Source organism: Sus scrofa, chromosome 10 (assembly GCF_000003025.6).
Source record: "Sus scrofa isolate TJ Tabasco breed Duroc chromosome 10, Sscrofa11.1, whole genome shotgun sequence".
NCBI lineage: Eukaryota > Metazoa > Chordata > Mammalia > Artiodactyla > Suidae > Sus > Sus scrofa.
Window position 1 is genome coordinate 32,688,291 of NC_010452.4, and position 22,540 is coordinate 32,710,830.

General features: G+C 44.2%; 1 protein-coding gene across 2 annotated transcripts in view; it reads left to right on the top strand.

Moving 5' to 3' along the window:
* DCAF12 (DDB1 and CUL4 associated factor 12) overlaps window positions 1–22,540 on the top strand; it is a 40,959-nt gene that overhangs the window by 14,309 nt on the left and 4,110 nt on the right. Inside the window, exons 3-7 of one of the 2 annotated variants that reach the window (XM_021064687.1) lie at window positions 12,019–12,225; window positions 14,234–14,294; window positions 18,466–18,659; window positions 19,940–20,005; window positions 21,685–21,847. In XM_021064687.1, the coding sequence (XP_020920346.1) occupies window positions 12,019–12,225; window positions 14,234–14,294; window positions 18,466–18,659; window positions 19,940–20,005; window positions 21,685–21,847 (691 nt within the window). The remainder of the gene's footprint in view (window positions 1–12,018; window positions 12,226–14,233; window positions 14,295–18,465; window positions 18,660–19,939; window positions 20,006–21,684; window positions 21,848–22,540) is intronic. The other variant, XM_021064689.1, reaches the window with a different exon arrangement.

Here is a 22,540-nt window from a genome sequence, read left to right on the forward strand (position 1 = left end):
GGTATAGGCCAGCAGCCGTAGCTCTAGTTTGACCCCTAGCCTGGGAACCTCCATATGCTGAGGGCGCTGACCTAAAAGCCAAAAAAAAGGGGGGGAGTTTTAGCAGCAACATATATACTACCTGTTCTACCATATCTTATCAGAACTGAGTAACACTTGATCTTTCATTTGCACACACAGAATACTTTGCATTTATCTGTATTCCTCTTATGAAATTAAATATAATTTCCTATAATTTACCAATTGTATTTCCTCTTATATAAATGACATCTAAATGAATTATTTTGAAATGTTTAAGCTATTTGGGATGTGTCTGACATACAGGAAATAGCCATTTACGGGTAGAAACACACTCACTTCTAAAGTTTACCTGAATTTGGCTAGAAATACACCTAAAGACTAGAACCATCAAACTGCTGCCACCACTTCCTCCTTCTCCTTTACTTCCATTAGTTAATATCATCAGTTTACTGAGCAGGTGTTCTAGGCACTGTGCTAACCAACATTTTATTTAATTTTCTTCATGACTCTGCTAATCAGGTACTACTCACTCCATTTATTTTATTTTATTTTTAATTTTTTTTTGTCTTTTTTCCTTTTCTAGGGCTGCACCCATGGCATATGGAGGTTCCCAGGCTAGGGGTCCAATAGGAGCTACAGCTGCCGGCCTACGCCACAGCCATAGCCCCGCTAGAGCCAAGTATTGTCTATGATCTACATCACAACTCAGGGCAACGCCAGATCCTTAACCCACTGAGCGAGGCCAGGGATCGAACCCGCAATCTCATGATTCCTAGTCGGATTCATTTCTGCTATGCCACAACGGGAACTCCCTCTCCATTTATTTTACAGGTGAAAGAAAAAGTTTAGGAGAAGATATCTGTCTTGTCTAAGCGCACAAATCTAGAAAGAAACGGAGCCTAGATTCAACCAGTGAATCTCTGTGTCCAAATATACAAAATGACCTAAACTTACTAATATTTCTGACTTAAGTTTACAGTAATAAAGAGGCCCCAGAAAACTGCAAACTAACGACCTAGGCTAAGATATGACTTAAAAATAAAACAGGCAAAATTCTTGCTTTGTCCATTGAGACAAGCAATAGGCATATAAAGAAAATAACCATTCGTCAAGGGCTTCCTCAAGGTGCAGAAATAAGATTTGATTACATCCAAGTGGCTACTGAATCAAGTTTTTTGGTTTTTTGGAAGTTTTTTGGTGGTGGGGGTGGGGAGCCCTGGAACCAGCTCGACAGCAGTGGCAGTGCTGGATCCTTAACCTACTGCGCCACAAGGGAAATCTGAGAAACTTTCATTTTTAACACACACCTCAAGTGATTGTGATACAGATGATTCCTGGGTCATGCTTGGGAAACAAAAGCCTGAGCAATCAGAAATCAAATATGCATCAACTTAGGAGAAGATGGATTTGGAGTTCCCTTTGTGGCTCAGTGATTAATGAATCCGACTAGGAACCATGAGGTTGTGGATTCGATCCCCGGACTTGCTCAGTGGGTTAAAGGATCCATTGTTGCCGTGAGCTGTAGGTTGCAGATGAGGCTTGGATCCCGAGTTGCTGTGGCTCTGGTGTAGGCCGGCAGCTACAGCTCCAATTGGACCCCTAGCCTGGGAACCTCCATATGCCGTGAGAGCGGCCCTAGAAATGGCAAAAAGACGAAGAAGAAGAAGGATTGGAGTTACGCATCTGGCATTGTCACTGCAGTGGCTTTGGTTGCTGCTGTGGTGTGGGTTTCCTCTCTGGCCCAGGAACTTCCACATGCTGCACGCACGGACCAAAAAATAAAAAGATGATGAACTGGCAAAAGAAGACAAGAAGAAAGTGCCTAGGGAGTTCCCGTCGTGGCGCAGTGGTTAACGAATCCGACTAGGAACCATGAGGTTGCGGGTTCGGTCCCTGCCCTTGCTCAGTGGGTTAAGGATCCGGCGTTGCCGTGAGCTGTGGTGTAGGTTGCAGACGCGGCTCGGATCCTGCGTTGCTGTGGCTCTGGTGTAGGCCGGTGGCTACAGCTCCGATTCAACCCCTAACCTGGGAACCTCCATATGCCGCGGGAGCGGCCCAAGAAATAGCAACAACAACAACAACAAAAAAGACAAAGACAAAAGACAAAAAAAAAAAAAAAAAAAAAAAAAAAGAGAGAAGAAAGTGCCTAGGGAAAGCAGGAAGCAACAGAAGTAACTAGACTTACTATTTTAAGTATTTTTTTTTCTTTTTAGGGCCGCAGGTATGGAATATGGAAGTGATAGGATACAGGGCAAAGAGAGTTTCCCCTCTCAGCCACCCAAGTGTTTTGGAGCTCAAAATAATACCTAGAGAGAGATCTAGCTTTTCAGTGGGTAAATACATAACCATATTATCATTTAGTCTTTGTGCTCGGGAAGTAAGAATGAAAGAAAAGAAATTATGTTATCATTGTTTTAATACTGTTATTATTAAACGCTTATAATCTCTTAATATACCAGATAATTAATTAGCCTGTAAGGACAATCTGCTCTCCAGTACTTTGCAATTTAGGGAAAAGTCTTCCTGTTAATTCTGAGTAGATGGCCTTATGCCTGGAAATGCCCTGGGGAATAAAAAGCTAAAAATGTCTTGTAGAGATACTGTTTTCTTCTGAGTAATCTATACATTAATTATTAGAATCCTTGAGTACTGTAGGAATCAATTTCCACCCCCCATAGGAAGAAATGAGGATTTGTGTAAAATCAGGTTAGTTGGTCAGTTTTTTGTTTATCCTGTTTTTCTGATTGGATGGTATATCACTTGGCGGTAGAACATGGGGTTTGTATTTAGATAAAAGCAGCACTCGATTCTGATTTTACAGCCCAAGAAATTTACCAGATGTTTATCAAGGTGCTTAAGGTAGCTGAAACCACTGGGCTCTGCTGTCAGAGGCTCTTCACTCTGTGACTGTGGGTACGAGGTAAAATCTTAGCTGTCTTGCCAAAGCTGACTCTCAGGACTTATTCCATTTTCAACAGAGCCCTCCAAAGTCAGGGATTAGAAGTCAGTTTACTGGACTTGCTAGCTATAAAGCTCGTAAAGAATTATGTTACTTCGGAGTTCCTGTCGTGGCTCAGTGGAAAGGAATCCCCTAGGAACCATGAGGTTGCGGGGTCCATCCCCGGCCTTGCTCAATGGATTAGGGCTCCGGCATTGCTGTGAGCTGTGGTGTAGGTTGCAGACGTGGCTCTGATCCCATGTGCTGTGGCTCTGGTGTAGGCCAGCAGCTGCAGCTCCTATTGGACCCCTAGCCTGGGAACCTCCATATGCTTCGGGAGCAGCCCAAGAAATGGCCAAAAAAAAAAAAAGAATTAAATGTTACTTAAATTCAGGATAATGAAGTCTTAATATGGCCTTCCTTTCGCAAAGTCATCATTGTAGTAGGAAAATAGCAGAATTCATAATCTGAGATGTAGTACTTTTGCTGATTTCAGCAAGCTAGCCCCATGGCCATCTTTTGGAGGAGCAGCTTAGATTCACAATTCAAAGAGTGAGAGATCTTAGCATCTCACAGGTACCTGGATTTAGATACAGAAATGTTCACTGCAGTGTGTTTTATAGTACTGAGAATTTGGACACAGCATAAATGTTCAGTAACAGGGAATGTGTTTGAAAAATTCTGGCATACGCATGCAGTGAATTACCATAAAGCCATTAAAAAGAATACAAAATATATTGATTAATTTGAAAATGTGTTACTGCTGTATCAAATAAAAAGATAGAAGTATGAAGTTGCATTTTTATAAGTGGAGAAAAATATGTATGCATGTAACTGGGTATGTAGTGAAGGACATGAAAATAAATATACCAAATGGTAGTAGGTGGTGGTGTTTATTTTCTGATTTCTGTTTGTCTATGTTTTATAAATTTATGATGTATTACTTTTGTAATTGGGTCCCCAAAAACGTTATGTTACTTTAAACAACCATGTGGTCTTTCCTTAATAGACTTGCAATAGAAACAGTGACCTGGGCTTTCTAGGTATGATAACTCTTTTAACTCCTAAACAGTCCAAAATATTACAGCTGTAGAGTCTTGTCTGTTTTTGGGGGGAGGGGGGCACACCTGCAGCATACAGAAGTTCCTGGGCCAGGGATTGAACCCCTGCCACAGCAGTGACCTGAGCTGCTGTAGTGACAATGCCAGATCATTAACCTGGTCAGTCATCAGAGAACTTCTATAGCTATAGAGTCTTATTTTTACCTTTTTAAAATTTTTTAAGAGAATTAAATGATTTTTATTTTTTCTATTATAGTTGGTTTATAGTGTCATTTTTTACCGTACAGCAAAGTGCCCAGTCACACATACATACATTCTTTTTCTCTCATTATGCTCCATCATAAGTGACTAGATATAGAGTTCCCAGTGCTGTACAGCAGGATCTCATTGCTTATCCATTCCAAAGGCAATAGTTTGCATCTATTAACCCCAGATTCCCAGTCCATCCCACTCTCTCCCCCTCCACCTTGGCAACCACAAGTCTATTCTCCAAGTCCATGAGTTTCTTTTCTGTGGAAAGGTTCATTTGTGCCATATATTAGATTCCAGATATAAGTGATGTCATAGGATATTTGTCTTTTTCTTATTTCACTTAGTATGGGAGTCTCTAATTCCATCCATGTTGCTGCAGATGGCATTATTTTCTTTTTTATGGCTGAGTAGTATTCCATTGTGTATATGTACCTCTTTTTTTTTTTTTTTTGTCTGTTTGTCTTTTTGTTGTTCTAGGGCCGTACCCATGGCACATGGAGATTCCCAGGCTAGGGGTCCAATCGGGGCTGTGGCTCATGGCTCGGGATCCAAGCCATGTCTGCGACCTACACCACAGCTCACAGCAATGCCAGATTGTTAACCCACTGAGCAAGGGCAGGGCTCGAACCCGCAACCTCATGGTTCCTAGTCGGATTCGTTAACCACTGACCCATGACGATAACTCCTACCACATCTTAATCCATGCCTCTGTCAGTGGACATTTAGATTGTTTTCATGTGCTGGCTATTGTGAATAGTGCTGCAATGAGGGTGCATGTGTCTTTTTCAAGGGAAGTTTTGTCCAGATGTATGCCCAAGAGTGGGATTGCTGAGTCATATGGTAGTTCTGTATTTAGTTTTCTGACATACCTCCATACTGTTTTCCATAGTGGTTGTACCAATTTACATTCTCACCAACAGTACAGGAGGGTTCCCTTTTCTCCACACCCTCTCCATATAGCTGTAGAGTCTTGGTATCAGTCAAGCAGCTTATCAAGCTCAGCCACATTCCTAGCTCCTGCACAGCAGAGTGCAGGTGGGCAGGCAGTAACTTTTATTATTTATTTATTTAAGTTAAAAAAATTTTTTAGGGCCGCACTTGCAACATATGGAAGTTCCCAGGCTAGGAGTTGAATCAGAGCCATAGCCGCCAACCTACACCATAGCCACAGCCACAGCAATGCCCAATCCCAGCCACATCTGCGACCTATGCCACAGTTTGCATCAATGCTGGATCCTTAACCTACTGAGCGAGGCCAGGGATCAAACCCGCATTCTCATGGGTACTAGTTGGGTTCTTAACCCGCTGAGCCACAATGGGAACTCCAGCAGGCAGCCAGCTTTTAGACATGGGCTGGACAGAATGCCTGATTGCCCTGAACATTGTTAGAGTCCTCATTAAGTGCAGCTCATTATTTCAAGGCCTGTAGTCTTCTTCACTTCTTTTTAAATTATGCATGTTATAAGTGTTCATTAAGAAAAAAATTAACATTCCTGGAGTTATGTTTTGGTTTCTTTCTTTTTTTTTTTTGGCTGTGCCCATGGCAAGTGGAATGCCAGGACTCGCACCTATACCACAGCAGTGACAGTGCTGGATCCTTAACTTGCTAGCCCACCTAGGAACTTCTACATGTTTAATTTTTGATACATATTGTTTGACCATCTTCTGTTGTGTTTCTTTCTTTTTTTGGACCCACCTGAAACATGTGAAAGTTCCTGGGCCAGGGATTGAACCCATGCCACAGTTGCAGCTGGTAGCAGGACCAAACCTTTAACCCACTATGCCACATTGGGGAACTTCCTATGTTGTGTTTCTTGGTCTTGGTTCCTGTTCCTCCTTACTCCTCCTCATCCTGGTTTGGGATAGAGAATGTATTCCTCTGCTTTGATTTCAGTTATCAGAGTTCCGATTGTGGTGCCCTGGGATCCATGATGTCTCTGGAGTGCTGGGACACACTGGCCTGCTCAGTGGGTTAAAGATTTGGAGTTGCTGCTACAGTGTAGTAGCACAAATCTGATCATTGGCCCAAGAACTCCATATGCTGCAGAGTGGCCGAAAAAGAAAAAAAGATTTCCGTTATCTTCCCTTTTCCCAACTTTGAGCAAACTTAAGCTGCCCTCTTGCCTTTTACTGAGTCAGTGTAGTTCATCTTTTCTTTCTCTGTGGCCACACCTGTGGCATATGGAAGTTACCGGGATTGACTCCAAGCCACAGCTGAGGCCACACTGGATCATTTCACCTACTGCACCACAGCAGAAACTCTGGTGTAGTTCATCTTGATGTATGTGGATTTGCTTTCCTTTTTCCTTTAGCCTCCAGCTGAAACACTCTTTGAATTTTAGACACTTTGTGAGTCTGCCCTCCCTCCTCCCCATTTTATTAAGCCACCTTGATCTTTCTCTAATACACACACTTGCATATGTCTGGATATATACATGCATACTCACTAGTGTTACAGTCTTCCTGTTCCTAAGGCCTTTGCTTTCTTTCTTTACCTGTTTGTCCTAACTTGGAAATTAGAGGGAGCAATTGAGCCTCTAACTAACCGAGCTAACCTTGCTATGCTGCTAGTTTCTGGCAGGGATCCCAATAGGATAATGTGGGGCAGCCTCATTCTGGGAAATGTTATAGGACCTGCATGAAGCCTTGACCCCTTGTCATGGAGCTTGGGAGATAATCTGTGGCAGCCCATCCACGTAGCTGTTTCTTCCTTTGAAGAAGCAGAAAGGCTCTTTCCTTCACACAGTGCTTTGTCTTTCCTCTGCAGGGATGAAGATGAGATTGGGGGTAAACACTTGGTTACCTGGGCAGTCTACAGAGCTGGCTGCTTCATCTCCCTATATCAGATCTTTTTCATCTAATGTAGAATCATTCCTAATACCCTGTGAAAGAAACAAACATTAGGGAGTTCCCGTCGTGGCGCAGTGGTTAACAAATCTTACTAGAAACCATGAGGTTGCGGGTTCCATCCCTGGCCTTGCTCAGTGGGTTAAGGATCTGGCGTTGCCGTGAGCTATGTAGGTTGCAGAGGCGGCTTGGATCCCACATTGCTGTGGCTGTGGCATAGGCCGGGGGCTACAGCTCCAATTGGACCCCTAGCCTGGGAACCTCCATATGCCGCAGGTGTGGCCCAAGAAATGGCAAAAAGACAAAAACAAACAAACAAAAAAAACATTAGAATAATGTGTTACTGTTAGATAGTACTTATTAAGCACCTATTCTGTGCTGAGCCTTGTGCTAGACACTTTAAATTTTATTAGGTCCCTTAGCAGCCCTTTAAGATGAATAATACTATCCAAAGTTTTATAGATAAGAAACAAGCTTCAGGGAGTTCCCATCGTGGTGCAGCAGAAATGAATCTGACTAGAAACCATGAGGCTGCGGGTTCGCTCCCTGGACTGGCTTGGTGGGTTAAGGATTTGGCATTGCTGTGAGCTGTGGTGTAGGTCGCAGATGCAGCTCAGATCTGGCATTGCTGTGGCTGTGGCCTAGGCCGGCAGCTATAGCTCCGATTAGACCCCTAGCCTGGGAACCTCCATATGCCGCAGGTGCGGCCCTAAGAAGACAAAAGGAAGGAAGGGAGGGAGGAAAAGAAGAAAGAAAAAGAAGCTTCAGAAAGGTTAAGTGACTTGACCAAGATCACACAGATGCTAAGTAGCCAATCTGGAATTCATACCTAGAAGTTTCCCAAGTCCCAAAGGGGAGAGGTTAGACATGAATAGATGAAGCCTTTTCTCTTCATCTTTTCTGGATGGTAGCAGTGGAGCCTATGTCTGTTTTAAGGCATAGGGGAAACTCAGATCTTTGCAGGTTGCCGGTCAGTTTACTCTTGTGTCTTATCAAACACGTTGTCCTTATGTACAGATGAGATTCTCTCCACGTCAGTGCCTCTTAAACCTCAGTATGCTTGGAGATATTGGGAAACTCCATGTTCCAGTTTAGTAGGTCTAGGGTGGGGCCTGGCATCCTTTGTTTCTTTTTTTTTTTTTTTTCTTTTTTGTCTTTTAGCCATTTCTTGGGCTGTTCCTGCAGCATGTGGAGGTTCCCAGGCTAGGGGTTGAATTGGAGCTGTAGCCGCTGGCCTATGCCAGAGCCACAGCAATGTGGGATCCGAGCCGCCTCTGCAAACTACACCACAGCTCATGGCAACACCAGATCCTTAACCCACTGAGCAAGGCCAGGGATTGAACCTGCAACCTCATGGTTCCTAGTTGGATTCGTTAACCACTGAGCCACGATGGGAACCCCAGGATCCTTTGTTTCTACAAAGCTTCTAGATGCTTCTTGAATAGCAGTATTCTAGATCATTTGTGGTTAAACTTGGGCAGTCTTTAGATTGACCTGTAGATCCTTGAAAAAAAAATTTAGTTTTATTGGCCCCAAACACAGAAATTTATAATTAGAGGAATCTTAACGTAGGGCATGGGAATTGTTTTGTAGTTTTTTTGAAAAAAGAAAATCCCCCAGGTAATTGTGATAGTTTAAAAATCCCTGATGTAAGAAGTTCCCACTGTGGTGCAAGGGTTAAGAATCCAACTACAGCAGCTCAGTCGCTGCAAGGTGTGGATTGGATCCCTAGCCCGGCACAGTGGATTAAAGGATCGAGCATTGCTAAAGCTGCAGCATAGGTCGCATCAGTCCCTGGCCTGAAAATTTCCATATGCCATAGGTACAGCTTTAACAAAAAAAAACTGCTGGTATAGAAGCTAGCATATTTTGGATGCCTTGTCTTACACGACACAGGGGTGTAAGTGGGCAGTTAATTTTGCTTCATTAAACATTTGAGAGGCCAAGTTGGTTAGAGGTGATTTGTTTAAAAGACTGAGAAATCCCACTCACTTTATTGGAAGGTCTCATTCACAGACCCCAAGAGCAAGAAACATCCGTGGATCTCAGAAGAAAACAGCTAGGAATTGGAAAGCCACTAGGAACTAAGGATGTCCATACTTCCTATCTTTTGTTTCCTTTTCTCTGGGGACTGGCTTTGGTGGAAGATGGCCACCCAGACAGTTTGGTTTAGTGCCACCAGACAGTTCCTCATTCCTGAGAGAATTTGAATGACCCAGTCCAGTGTGGCCTCTGGACTGGTTCTCCCTAAGCCAGGAGGGCACCCCAGGACAGTGCTGTGATCTGGAAATCTTATATCGAACTAACTCAGCTACAAGGACCCCTCTGAGTGCAAGGATATGGGGGCCCTCTTACATCGTTGCCCTGGCCCCCTAAAAGATAACTGTAAGTGCTTACTGTGTAGCTCTGCATTTGGGGGGCAGGAGGATAGAACCAAATAGGGTAGATCCCCTCCTCTTGGAATTGGGAGGGCTTAATCGGGAAGAGAGACAAGTAAAGATATTAAATCGGAGTTCCTGTTGTGGTGCAACAGAAATGAATCTGACTAGTATCCATGAGGATGCAGGTTTGATCCCTGGCCTCACTCAGTGGGTTGGGTATCTGGTGTTGCCATGAGCTGTGGTGTAGGTTGCAGACATGGCTCTAATCTGGTGGTGCTGTGGCTCTTGTGTAGGCTGGCAGCTGTAGCTCCAATTCTGCCCCTAACCTGGGAACTTCCATATGCTGCAAGTGCGGTCCTAAAAAGCCAGAAAAAAAAAAAGAAAGAAAGATTTTAAATCTGTAATAAGATCTGAGTATTGTGGGAATTCCCTCGTGGCTTGGCAGTTAAGAACCCGACTAGTATCCCTGAGGATGCAGATTTGATCCTTGGCCCCACTCAGTGGGTTAAGTATCTGGTGTTGCCTCAAGTTGCAGTATAGGTCATAGATTCATCTCGGATCTGGCACTGCTGTGGCTGTGGCATAGGCTGGCAGCTGCAACTCCAATTTGACCCCATGCCTGGGAACTTCCACATGCGCCAGGTGCGGCCCTTAAAAAAAAGGAAGAAAGAGGGAAAGAGGGAGTTCCCGTCTTGGCTCAGTGGTTAACGAATCCGACTAAGAACCATGAGGTTGCTGGTTCGATCCCTGGCCTTGCTCAGTGGGTTAAGGATCCGGCATTGCCATGAGCTGTGGTGTAGGTTGCAGAGGCGGCTCGGATCCCGCGTTGCTGTGGCTCTGGCTTAGGCCACCAGGTACAGCTCCGATTCAACCCCTAGCCTGGGAACCTCCATATGCCGCGGGTGTGGCCCAAGAAATGGCAAAAAGACAAAAAAAAAGAAAAGGAGAAAAAAGTAAAAAAGATCTCAGTCTTGGGAGCCTACAAGAGAGGAACTTAACCAACCTGGACATAAGGGAATAGTCATAGAGGACATGTCTGAACTGAGTCATGAAAGATAAGTACATGATGACCAGGTAAAGAGGAGGAGGAGAAAGGACTACTGGCATTGTGAACATCATGAGAGTGAAAATAATATTTCATTGAAGATTTTTGTGTGAATAATAATAATAATAATAATTTCTTTCAAGTTCTATGGCAGGATGTGAAGCTAGAGATGTAGGTAGGGCCACATTGAGGGCAGTCTCTTGATTCCATGCTAACGGGCTTGCATTTAGGTAAAGAAGAACCATTAGATATTCTTTAATTGACATGGGAAGAGTTCCATTTTTATGAAGATGAGCGATTATAGTATGGAGAATAGTTTTTTGTTGTTGTTTTTTATTTGTTTTTTTTCCTTTTTTGGCCTCACCTGCAACATGTCCCAGGCCAGGGATAAAATCCTAGCTGCACCTGCAACCTGTGCCATAGCTGCAGCAACACTGGATCCTTAATCTACACTGTGCCAGAGCAGGGATCAAACCCATGCCACTGCAGAGACAATGCCGAGTCCTTAACCTGCTGTGCTACAGCAGGAACTCCATGTGGAGAAGAGTTTTGATGGCCTTGCCTGAAGGTACAGAGACTCCTGTAGTTGCCTAGAAGAGAGAAGCTGGAGAGGAAGGAGCCAGCTGTAAGAATATTTAGGAGGTAGGTTTGGCAGGACTAGCTGGGAAGATGGGAATGAGGGAGAGGAGGAGTCTAGCATGAATAGCATGAGTTGAATTTTGGAGAGTGAAAAGGAGTTAGTTTGGTACAGAAGTGGAGAAGAGCATTTCAGGCAGAAGCAGCAGCCTGAGCAAAGGCCTAGAGGCATGGAACAGAATGTGTGTGTGATAAGAGGTAAACAGTGAGATAGTAATATTTCTTACCTTGTCTGTGTCTCAAGTCACTCTAGCAAACCTTGTAATGTTTATAGGTATGTCTAATACTGGGTGTGACACGTTTTGTTTTTAAGTTTGTATGCATGGGTAGATAAGAATTAGATATGTAAAATATGTCCTAAACTGACAGAAAACCTTTTGTCAGGTTCATTAGGTCCCTAGTCTAATGCAAGTCCTTTTATCTATCTATCTATCTATCTATCTATCTATCTATCTATTTTTTACTTCAGTTGTGGAGCACGAAAGTTCCATGACCAGGGATGGAACCTGAACCATAGCGGTGACAATACCAGATCCTTAACATATTAGGCCATCAGGGAACTCCTACAAGTCCTCTTTGGAGCCATCTTTGAATCCCAGGCAGAATTTACTTCTTCCTGTTATGTGTTTATGTAGCAAGTTATCTGTTATGGTTTCTTATTTTCATGTTTCATTTGACTCATGTGGCCCTGACCATGCCTTTAATAATTCCCAGGATCTAATGCGTAATAGACATTAATTAAATGTTTGGTGGATGATTGAACTGGATGTTGGTACCCAGGGTCAGCCACACTGAAGAGAAATTGTGTTCAGCTTCTATATCCCTTTTCTCTTGTAGCTGTTTGTAGTGGATGTCCAGACAAGCCAGATCACCAAGATTCCCATTTTGAAGGACCGAGAGCCTGGAGGTGTGACACAGCAGGGCTGTGGTATCCATGCTATTGAGCTGAATCCCTCTAGAACACTGTTAGCCACTGGAGGAGACAACCCCAACAGTCTTGCCATCTACCGGCTGCCTACACTAGATCCTGTGTGTGTGGGAGATGTAAGTTTCCCCAGGAATTGTAGTTAGAGGTAGCCTTGTTTTTAAACTGAGCTCAGTAGGTAACATGGCTCATCCTCCCACAAGCCACCTGGGAAGGGATAGTTTCCGCTAGATTTCTGCTAACTCAAGGGGCACAGTGGTATAGTATGGGGGTGGAGATTTAAGAATGGGGTTTGCACACCCTGCAAGGAGTATCAGGTATGTTGACAGAGCCTATGTTTGATAAAGGGGTGAACCACATGCCTCAGGGGCCAGCAGCAGTGGGTTGATGTCTGAGTCCACATTGTTTCCACATCTCTAACTGCCTGTGGTCAGCGAGCAAAGTTTATTAAATCATTCATTCAGCAACTATTTTTGAGCCTTCTGTGGCCAGACATTGATTTAATTTATTTTTTATTTTGGCCCCTCCCACAGCATGTGAAATGGAAGTTCCCAGGCTGGAAATTGAACCTATGCCACAGCAGTGACCCAAAAGCCTCTGCAGTAACAACACTGGATCCTTAACCTGCTGGGCCCAAGGGAACTCCTAAGCATTGTTTTATTTTTTTTTATTTTTTTATTTTTGTTTTGTTTTGTTTTGTTTTGTTGTTGTTGTTGTTGTTGCTGCTATTTCTTGGGCTGCTCCTGTGGCATATGGAGGTTCCCAGGCTAGGGGTCTAATCAGAGCTGTAGCCACCGGCCTACGCCAGAGCCACAGCAACGGGGGATCTGAGCCGCGTCTGCAACCTACACCACAGCTCACGGCAACGCCGGATCGTCAACCCACTGAGCAAGGGCAGGGACCGAACCCGCAACCTCATGGTTCCTAGTCGGATTCATTAACCACTGCGCCACGACGGGAACTCCCTAAGCATTGTTTTAGACACTGGGGACATAGCAGTGAATAAAACAGACAAAGCCCCCACCCGCTTGAAGCCTGCATTCAAGTGAAAGGAAGCAAATAAACCAATATATAAACCAGCAGATACTTACTAGCAGTACGTCAGAGTGTGATAAGTGCCATGGAGAAGAGTAAAGGCAGGCTAAAGGTAGAGAGTGTGGAGGTTGCCATTTCAGAGGAGAGTAAGGGAAGGCCTCTTTGATGATAATGATGGTCGAGCAGGGAGACGAAAGGAAATGAGAGTGCAAGCCATGCTGATGTCTGGAGGAAGAAAGTTCCAGACAAAAGGAGCAGCATCAAGGTCAGTTGTAACTCTTGTCCCAGGAAGCAAGGGGGAGAGAGTGCTAGGATGAGGTTGGAGAGATGAAAGGTGGGTAATTGCGTAAGAGCCCCAAATAAGAAATGCAGTGATAGAATACTAGAGCTAGGTCCACTGGACTTGTTTATTGCCCACAGGAATTCGAGATTCATTGAGCTTCTCAGGACAAGTTAAAGATTAGAGAATCATGCCATTTGAGTTGAGATCACCTGAGATCAGAATTGTAGTTTTTAGAAGTTTCCTAGTGGCTCAGTAGGTTAAAGATGTGGTGGTGTCACTGCTGTGGTGTGAGTGCAATTCCTTTCCTGGGAACTTATGCATTTTTTTGGCTACAGGCCTAGCTTGCCCTCCCCCCCACCAAAAAAAATAGTATTGCTTTTTTTTTTTTTTGGCTGTGCCCAAAGCGTACAGAAGTTTCTGGGCCAGGGATCGTACCCACGCCATAGTTGTGGCCTGTGCCCCAAGTGTAGCAACAGCAGATCCTTAATCCACTGTGTCACTCAGGAACTTCCATGAATTTCAATTTTAATTTTTTTCATTCTGCTTGTTTTTTGACCACTCACTTAGAAGTTCCTGGGTCAGGATTCAAACCTGCCCCACAGCAGCAACCCAACCCACTGCAGTAACAACACTGGATCCTTACCTCGCTGAGCCACCAGGGAACTCCAAGAATTGTAATTTTTAGAAAGATATTTTCAGTCAGACTTGTATGCTTTTCAGGGGTGTGTGTTGTAATTATTCTTTTACCAATTTATTTTTTCCTTTTTTTGTCCCTCTCTGTACCTATCACTTCCTCTTCCTTCATGAAGGATGGACACAAGGACTGGATTTTTTCCATTGCATGGATCAGTGACACTATGGCAGTGTCTGGTAGGTTGCCCTTTTGAAGGGAGTTCTGGTGTGGCTGGGAGGGAGGGTAGAGTTTGAAAAGGGAGAGTGTGATTGGAAATAGCCCAGTAAATAGACCATCAACCAGGGATCAGGAGACGTTGTTTACATTATTGTCTCTTTTTATTTTTATTTATTTATTTATTTATTTGCTTTTTTAGGGCTGCACCCACAGCATGTGGAAGTTCCCAGGCTAGGGGTCGAATTGGAGGTATAGCTGTCAGCCTGTGCCACAACCATAGCAACACAGGATCCGAGCTGTATTTATGACCTACACCACAGCTCATGGCAATGTTGCGGCTGTGGTGTAGGTCACAGCTGCGGCTGGGATTCGATCCCTGGCCGAGGAACTTCCATGTTTCTTGGGTGCAGCCAAAAAAAACCCCAAAAACCAAAAAACAAAAAAACCTAGGGGGAAAAAAAAAAGGCCTGAATAGATATTTTCCCAAAAAGGACATAAAAATGGCTAATGGGCATATGAAAAGATGCTCAGTCAGCATCACTAATTATTAGAGAAATGGAATCAAAACTACAGTGAGGTACCACCTTACTCTGGTCAGAATGGCCATCATCAAAACATCTACAAATAAATGTTGGTGAAGATTTGAAGAAAGGGAACCCTAGTATACTGCAGGTAAGAATGTAAATTGATGCAGCTTTGGTCAGTGCTGTCACATGTTTGATCCCTGGCCCAGGAACTTCTTCGTGCCTCAGGTACAGCAAAAAAAAAAAAAAATAAACCTAAGAATAGAAATACCACAGCTTGATGTATATCCAAAGGAAATGAAAACACTAATTCAAAAAGATACATGTACGCCAATATTCATAGCACTATGTGTAATGGTCAAGACATAGAAGCAAATCTAAGTGTCTTATGAACAGGTGAATGGTGGGGTATATATACAGAATGGAATATTACCCAGCCGAAAAAAGGAATGAAATTCTATCATTTGCTACAACATGAATGGACCTGGAGGGTGTCATACTTAGTGAAATAAGTCAGAGAAAGACAAAAATTCTGTCACCTATATGTGGAATCCAAAAAAATAAGACAAATGTATAACAAAACAGACTCACAGATAAAGAGAACAGATTAGTGGTTGCCCAGTGAGGAGGGGAGAGGGCAAGATAGGAGTGTGAAGTAACAAACTACTATGTATGAAATAAACAACAAGTATATATTGTACAGCACAGGGAAATAACGGCCACTATTTTGTAATAACCTTAAATGGAGTATAATCTGTAAAAATACTGAATCTCTATGCTGTACACCTAAAACTAATATAATACTGTAAATCAACTATAATTTAAAAATTAAATCTGGAGTTCCCTTGTGGCACAGTGGGTTAGGGATCCAGCGTTGTCACTGGCAACTTCGGTCGCTGCTGTGCTGCAGATTCAGTCCCTGGCCTGGGAACTTCTGCGTGCCAAGGGAACAGCCAGAAAAAAAAATTAAAATCTAAATATTTGTGATAATCCTCCTCTTCTATTGCGACTTTAATTTTGACAGAAGATACCTTCCTGGAGTTCCTGTCGAGGCTCAGTGGTTAATGAATCTGACTAGGAACCATGAGGTTGCGGGTTCAATCCCTGGCCTTTCTAAGTGGGTTAAGGATCTGGCGTTGCTGTGAGCTGCGGTGTAGGTTGCAGACACAGCTCGGATCCTGTGTTGCTGTGGCTCCGGCGTAGGCCAGCAGCTACAGCTCCGATTCGACCCCTAGCCTGGGAAGCTCCATATGCCCCAGGAGCGGCCCAAGAAATGGCAAAAAGACCAAAAAAAAAAAAAAAAAAAAAAAGACACCTTCCTTATAAACTATAGACTCATTATATATCAACATATACAGAAGTTCCCTTGTGGCTTAGTTGGTTAAGGATCCTACTTAAGGTTAAGGTTTGGGTCACTGCTGTGGAGTGGATTCAATCCCTGGCTCTGAAATTTCCAGGCACAGTCAAAAACAGAAAAGAAAAATCAACGTACACAACAAAAAATACTTCCATAATATTCCTAATGTATAATTTTGCCATCTAAATTGAGGAAATACAGCTTTGTAAAAGTACTAATCTTGAAATGCGCTGGCCTCTAAATTGTTACATGTTGAAAGAAGCTGTTTTGGTTTCCTGATATCAAAGTAAGTTAGTACACTTCCTACCCTAATGATGGAGATGCCATGTGACATACTGATGACATATCATAGAGCGGGCAACATCACATACAATTATGGAAGCTAGTAAAAACACAGTATACTTGTTAAAACCATAACATGTGCAGATACAGTAAGCCTAATTTGGAGGAAAACTCCACAAAAATTGAGAAAATAAACTGCTTCAAAATTTTGCAGGAAGCAGCTCAGTTGGAAATAGTGCTAATATTCAACTGTGCAGGAGGCAGGAAGTATGTTTCTTTTGAACTTTCACTTATGCTTTGTTCACATCCAAATCAGGAATTTCATAGACTAAGAGGTCATTATCAGCAAGGGAGTTCCTGTTGTGGTTCAGTGGGTCACAAACCAACTAGTATCCATGAGGATGTGGGTTCAGTCTCTGGCCCTGCTCAGTGGGTTAAGGATCCAGCATTCCTCTGAGCTGTAGTGTAGGTTGCAGACGTGGCTCAGATCCCACGTGGCTGTGGCTGTAGCTCCAATTCGACCCCTAGCCTAGGACCCCCTATGCCACAGGTGTGGCCCTAAAAAGCAAAAAAAGGAGTTCCCGTCGTGGCTCAGTGGTTAACGAATCCGACTAGGAACATGAGGTTGCGGGTTTGATCCCTGGCCTTGCTCAGTGGATTAAGGATCCGGCGTTGCCATGAGCCGTGATGTAGGTTGCAGACACGGCTCGGATCCCGCGTTGCTGTGGCTCTGGCGTAGGCCAGTGGCTACAGCTCCGATTGGACCCCTAGCCTGGGAACCTCCATATGCCGCGGTAGCGGCCCAAGAAACGGCAAAAAGACAAACAAACAACAACAACAAACAAACAAACAAACAAACCAAAAAAAAAAAGCAAAAAAAAAAATTTAAGTGCTTCATTATTGTTTCCTAAATCAAACTTTTATATTTTTTAAGCATTCATTTTATCTAGAACAGTCATTCTCAATTCAGGGATTGTGGTCCCTTCAGGAGGTCCATGAACCTCACTGAAATTGAGTGTACAATGTGGTGTTTTTATGTATTTTTCTAGAGAAAGGGGTCTTTAAATTCCTAAGTCTGTCAAAGGGGGGACAAGAGTCAGAAAATGTTAAGTGCCACTGATGTAGAGTGGGAGCTTACTGCCTAATAGCAGTCACCTGCGCATGCATGCCCAAATGACCTGAACATTTGCTTGGAAGATTTACTGGGCTATATCAAATGTATAATGATCTCTGTGTTTGTTTGCTTGCTTGCTTTTTTTGGGGGGGGGGTGCCATTTCTTGGGCCGCTCCCACGGCATATGGAGGTTCCCAGGCTAGGGGTTGAATCGGAGCTGTAGCCACTAGCCTATGCCAGAGCCACAGCAATGCAGGATCCTAGCTGCGTCTGCAACCTACACCACAGCTCACGGAAACGCCGGCTTGTTAACCCACTGAGAAAGGCCAGGGATTGAACCTGCAACCTCATGGTTCCTAGTTGGATTCGTTAACCACTGCGCCACGACAGGAACTCCTGCTTGCTTGCTTTTTAGGGTCACACCTGCAGCAAATGCAAGTTCCCAGGCTAGGGGTCAAATCAGAGCTATAGCTGCCAGCCTACCCCACAACCACAGCAACACCAGATCTGAGCCGCATCTCCAACCTACACCACAGCCCACAGCAGCGTTGGATCCTTAACCCACTGTGCGAGGCCAGGGATCAAACCCACATCCTCATGGATCCTAGTTGGGTTCATTAACTGCTGAGCCATGAAGGGAACTCCTGTATAATGCTCTTTTTTGAAAAATCCTACCAACCACGTTGCACTTAAAGGTTATGTTTTAACTCCTACACCTCAGGTGAATCATCCGCTTGGTGTGGCTATTAAGATGCACACTGCTCTCTTTTCTGCTGTGGACCACCTAGCTAAGCTTCAGCTTACATGAGCATGGTACACAGAGACCTAGACTGAGAAAGCCCATCGAGACTTCTGTGGGACTGTCCCATGGAGAGTTGTATATGTCTGACATCTGTGGTTTTCTTGCCCTGCAGGCTCCCGTGATGGTTCTATGGGACTCTGGGAGGTGACAGACGATGTGTTGACCAAAAGTGATGCAAGGCACAATGTGTCACGGGTCCCTGTATATGCTCACATCACTCACAAGGCTTTAAAGGACATCCCCAAGGAGGACACAAATCCTGATAACTGCAAGGTCCGGGCTCTGGCCTTCAACAACAAGAACAAGGTATGAGCTTGCCAGAGGTCCTCTGAAGCCAGTTCCTCTTGCTTCACCTTCTTGGCTTATGTCTTAGGAGGTGTATTCCTTTTCCCTTCTGCTTCCCCAGGTCAGAGCTTGCTGCATAGCTCGGTTCTGAGCCTACAGAGCATCTCTTGAAGGCTGAGGGATGCTCAGTTATAATCGCTCTGAGAAAGATTATAGCTGAAATTATGAAACTCATTCCTTGCATTGAGCTCTGCAGTATTTCTGGATAGTTCATATTTATGGGTCAACCTCTCAAGAGTTTCCCCTGGGTCACTCTGATTTGACTATCTCTCATTTGCACATGTCTTTGCAGGTGCTTTTATTTTGAGTGTGATTTTCCTGTATGCCTCTGAAACCAGTCACTTTCTTCTCTCTGGTATTTAGTTTCTTTTCATTCTTTACTGCATCTTCTCATCACTGACATCAAGTATTAATCATTTGAGTCAGATTTCCTGAAGCTGGGCTATTAAGTAGAGTGTTGTTGTGGCAACCCAGAGCCAGAAGAGAAGAAATGCTTCTAGCAAAATTTGAATCAGACCACAATTTAAGGGGGTAGTTCCTTTAGCCTCCTATCTCCCATCCATGTTTGCGGCTTAGAGGTAGACTTAACTCCCCCAGCTTAGACCCTCCACTTACAGAAGCTCTCACATTGAGACTTAGAAAACTGTCCTTCATGTGTGTGCTTTGCTCTAAACATCCAACAGGATATCATAGACATGATTGCATAGTAAGGGCTTTTTGAACTATGGGTGTCTACATTATTGCTCAAACCCAGACTTGCTTTTTGGGTTCTCTCAAGAAGCATCTTGCTTTAATATGCTGTCCTGGGAGTTCCCGTTGTGGTACAGTGGAAATGGATCTAACCAGGAACCGTGAGGTTGGGGGTTCAGTCCCTGGCCTCACTCAGTTTAAGGCTCTGGTGTTGCCATGAGCTATGGTGTAGGTCGTAGGCACGGCTCGGATCTTGAGTTGCTGTGGCTGTGGTGTAGGCTGGTGGCTACGGCTCAAATTCAACCCCTACCCTGTAACCTCCATATGCCATGGTTGGGGCCCTAAAAAGCAAAAAAAATTAAAATTAAAAAAAAAAAAATGCTGTCCTGCTGTATTCCATAGACTGAGACAATGGGCTGATAATCCCTGGCACCATCATGGGATTGGAAAGAAGAATGGAAAGACCCCAATTTTCAGAGTCATCTGCTGCTTATTGTTGTATATTCATTGCTACCGAGTGGACTATAACCTGTTTTTCATTGCTTTTGTAGGAATTGGGAGCAGTGTCTCTGGATGGCTACTTTCATCTCTGGAAGGCTGAAAATACACTGTCTAAGGTGTGATGAATGTGACTAAGTGGTTTCACCTTATTATTAAAACACTGTACTTCTCCCTCAGCTTTTTCATTCTTATCTAAAGCACCAGTTCTCCAAGAGTAGGCATGTGATTGCATGGGGCATGAAATTCAGAGTCTGGTGTGCCTCTCTTAGAGACATCAGAGGGGGTGAGCCTTTCTTTTTCCAGGGAATTGGCGAGAAACTCCTTCAGCAAGCAGTCCTCTAATTCACAATGCACTGAAGCATTTGCTTATGGATTATTTACTGTTTGTAATGTTGTGATGGAAGGAAATCTTAAATGTTAGGAACTGTTGTCAACCAAAGATCAGTTAAACTGAGATAAACCAGATCTAAAATAATCATGTAAGGTACAGATTTAATTTACAATATTTGCGAACAACTTTTAGGACTGCACCTGAGGCATGTGGAGGTTCCCAGGCTAGGGGTCAAGTCAGAGCTATAGTTTTTATTTTTATCAGTTTTTTGTTTTGTTTTGCTTTTTTGCTTTTTAGGGCCGCACCCACAGCATATAGAGGTTCCCAGGTTAGGGGTCCAATCGGAGCTACAGCCGCTGGCCTACCCCACAGCCACGGTAATGCCAAATCTTGAACCATGATCTGCGACCTATACCACAGCTCATGGCAACGCCGGATTCTTAACCTGCTGATCGAGGCCAGAGATCAAACCTGCATCCTCATGGATATTCGTCGGGTTTGTTACCCCTGAGCCACAGCGGGAACTCCTGCCCAGAAGTCTTTGCTGCTTGGAGTTCCCATTGTGGTTAACAAATCCGACTAGGAACCATGAGGTTGCGGGTTTGATCCCTGGCCTCACTCAGTGGGTTAAGGATCTGGTGTTAATGTGAGCTGTGGTGTAGGTTGCAGACACGGCTCAGATCCCACGCTGTTATGGCTGTGGCGTGGGCCAGAGGCTACAGCTCCGATTAGACCCCTAGCCTGGGAACCTTCATATGCTATGGGTGCAGCCCTAAAACACACACACACACACACACACACACACACACAAAGTCTTTGCTGCTTATTACTTCTGTGATAGACTCTTTTTCAAGAAGAAGCAATGCTCAGAAATCATTGATTCCTTCACATCCCAGCAGCCTCTGGGCTCTGCTGCCCTTGCTCGGTGCCTTTAGGCACCACTGAGGATTGGCTGAGTGACAAGGATACAGGGTTAGGGCTGATGGGGTTACCTGGGCTTGAGCAGTCCCATGAGCATGCTTTCTGCCCTGAACAGCTCCCATCCAGTGGGAGTCAGGCTAGGCAGTGCCAGAAACCAGCTTCTTTACCTGAAGGTCTGTGAGAAAGGTAGTGCCTCTTTCTGGCAGAGAGAAGGGAGTGGGACCTTGCTTTAGTGCCTCGAGGTTATCCCTGGAAATAGCCTAGTTTTTGGTCTCTCTCTTTCTGAGTATTGAATTCCAGCTTGACCTTTTTTTCTTAACTTTAGCACCTGTATCTTATTGTTGATTATTGTCACCCTTTCTTTCCCTTCCATACTTCGGGGTGGAGCAGGGCGTGACTTACTCAACTGGGGCAGGTCTTTTTATCTCTGACTTTGTGTGGCTTGTGTGAGGAAAGCCCACAGAGGTGAGCATCTGGGAACAGTGCAGGGCCCTGTGCTCTGTGGTAACGCCATGGGTGCATCTCTCCTTTCTCTCTTTTCAGCTCCTCTCCACCAAACTGCCATATTGCCGTGAGAATGTGTGCCTGGCTTATGGTAGTGAATGGTCAGTGTACGCAGTGGGCTCCCAAGCTCATGTCTCCTTCTTGGATCCACGGCAGCCATCGTACAACGTCAAGTCCGTCTGCTCCAGGGAGCGAGGCAGTGGTAAGAGGTCCCGTGTGCCCCTTAGGCTTCCAGCTGCCATGTGAATGGGTTTTGACCTTTGGTTTCTTTATGGGTTTCCAAACAAATACTTTATGGCACCTGGTGGGGGTGTTTAGTGACACAGAGGGAAGCTTGAATACCTGCATATGGCAGCAGAGCTCCAAATACCACTGACAGATGTGTAGCCACAGAAGCCATTGGTGGAAACCAGTGTTCAGGATATTAGTGGTGTCTGTGTTCTCTCACAGAGCCCTACTGAATGTCCTGTGGTACTTCTTTGCTGGAACCCCCCTGAACTGTACAATTCATTTTGTGCTAAGGGATGATGTGGGGTGAGGAGTTTACAGAGGGCCACGAGGACATTTTTAGGAGTGATGAATATGCTTGTTGTTTTGATTGTGGTGATGGTGTTATGGATATATACACATGTTAAAACTTCAGGTTATAGAAGAGTTCCCTGGTGTTCTAGTGGTTAGGATTTGATGTTTTCACCTCTGCAGCCTGCATTCAGTCCCTGATCTGGGAACTGAGATCCCACATGAAGCTGCTGCTCATTGCAGGAAAAAAAAAAAAAAAAACTCCAACAAAAAACCAAAAAAACTTCAAATTATATACTTTGAATATATGCAGTGTATTGTATGTTAATTATACTTCAGTAAAGCAGAAGAAGATATTTATTTGAGATCAGTGGGT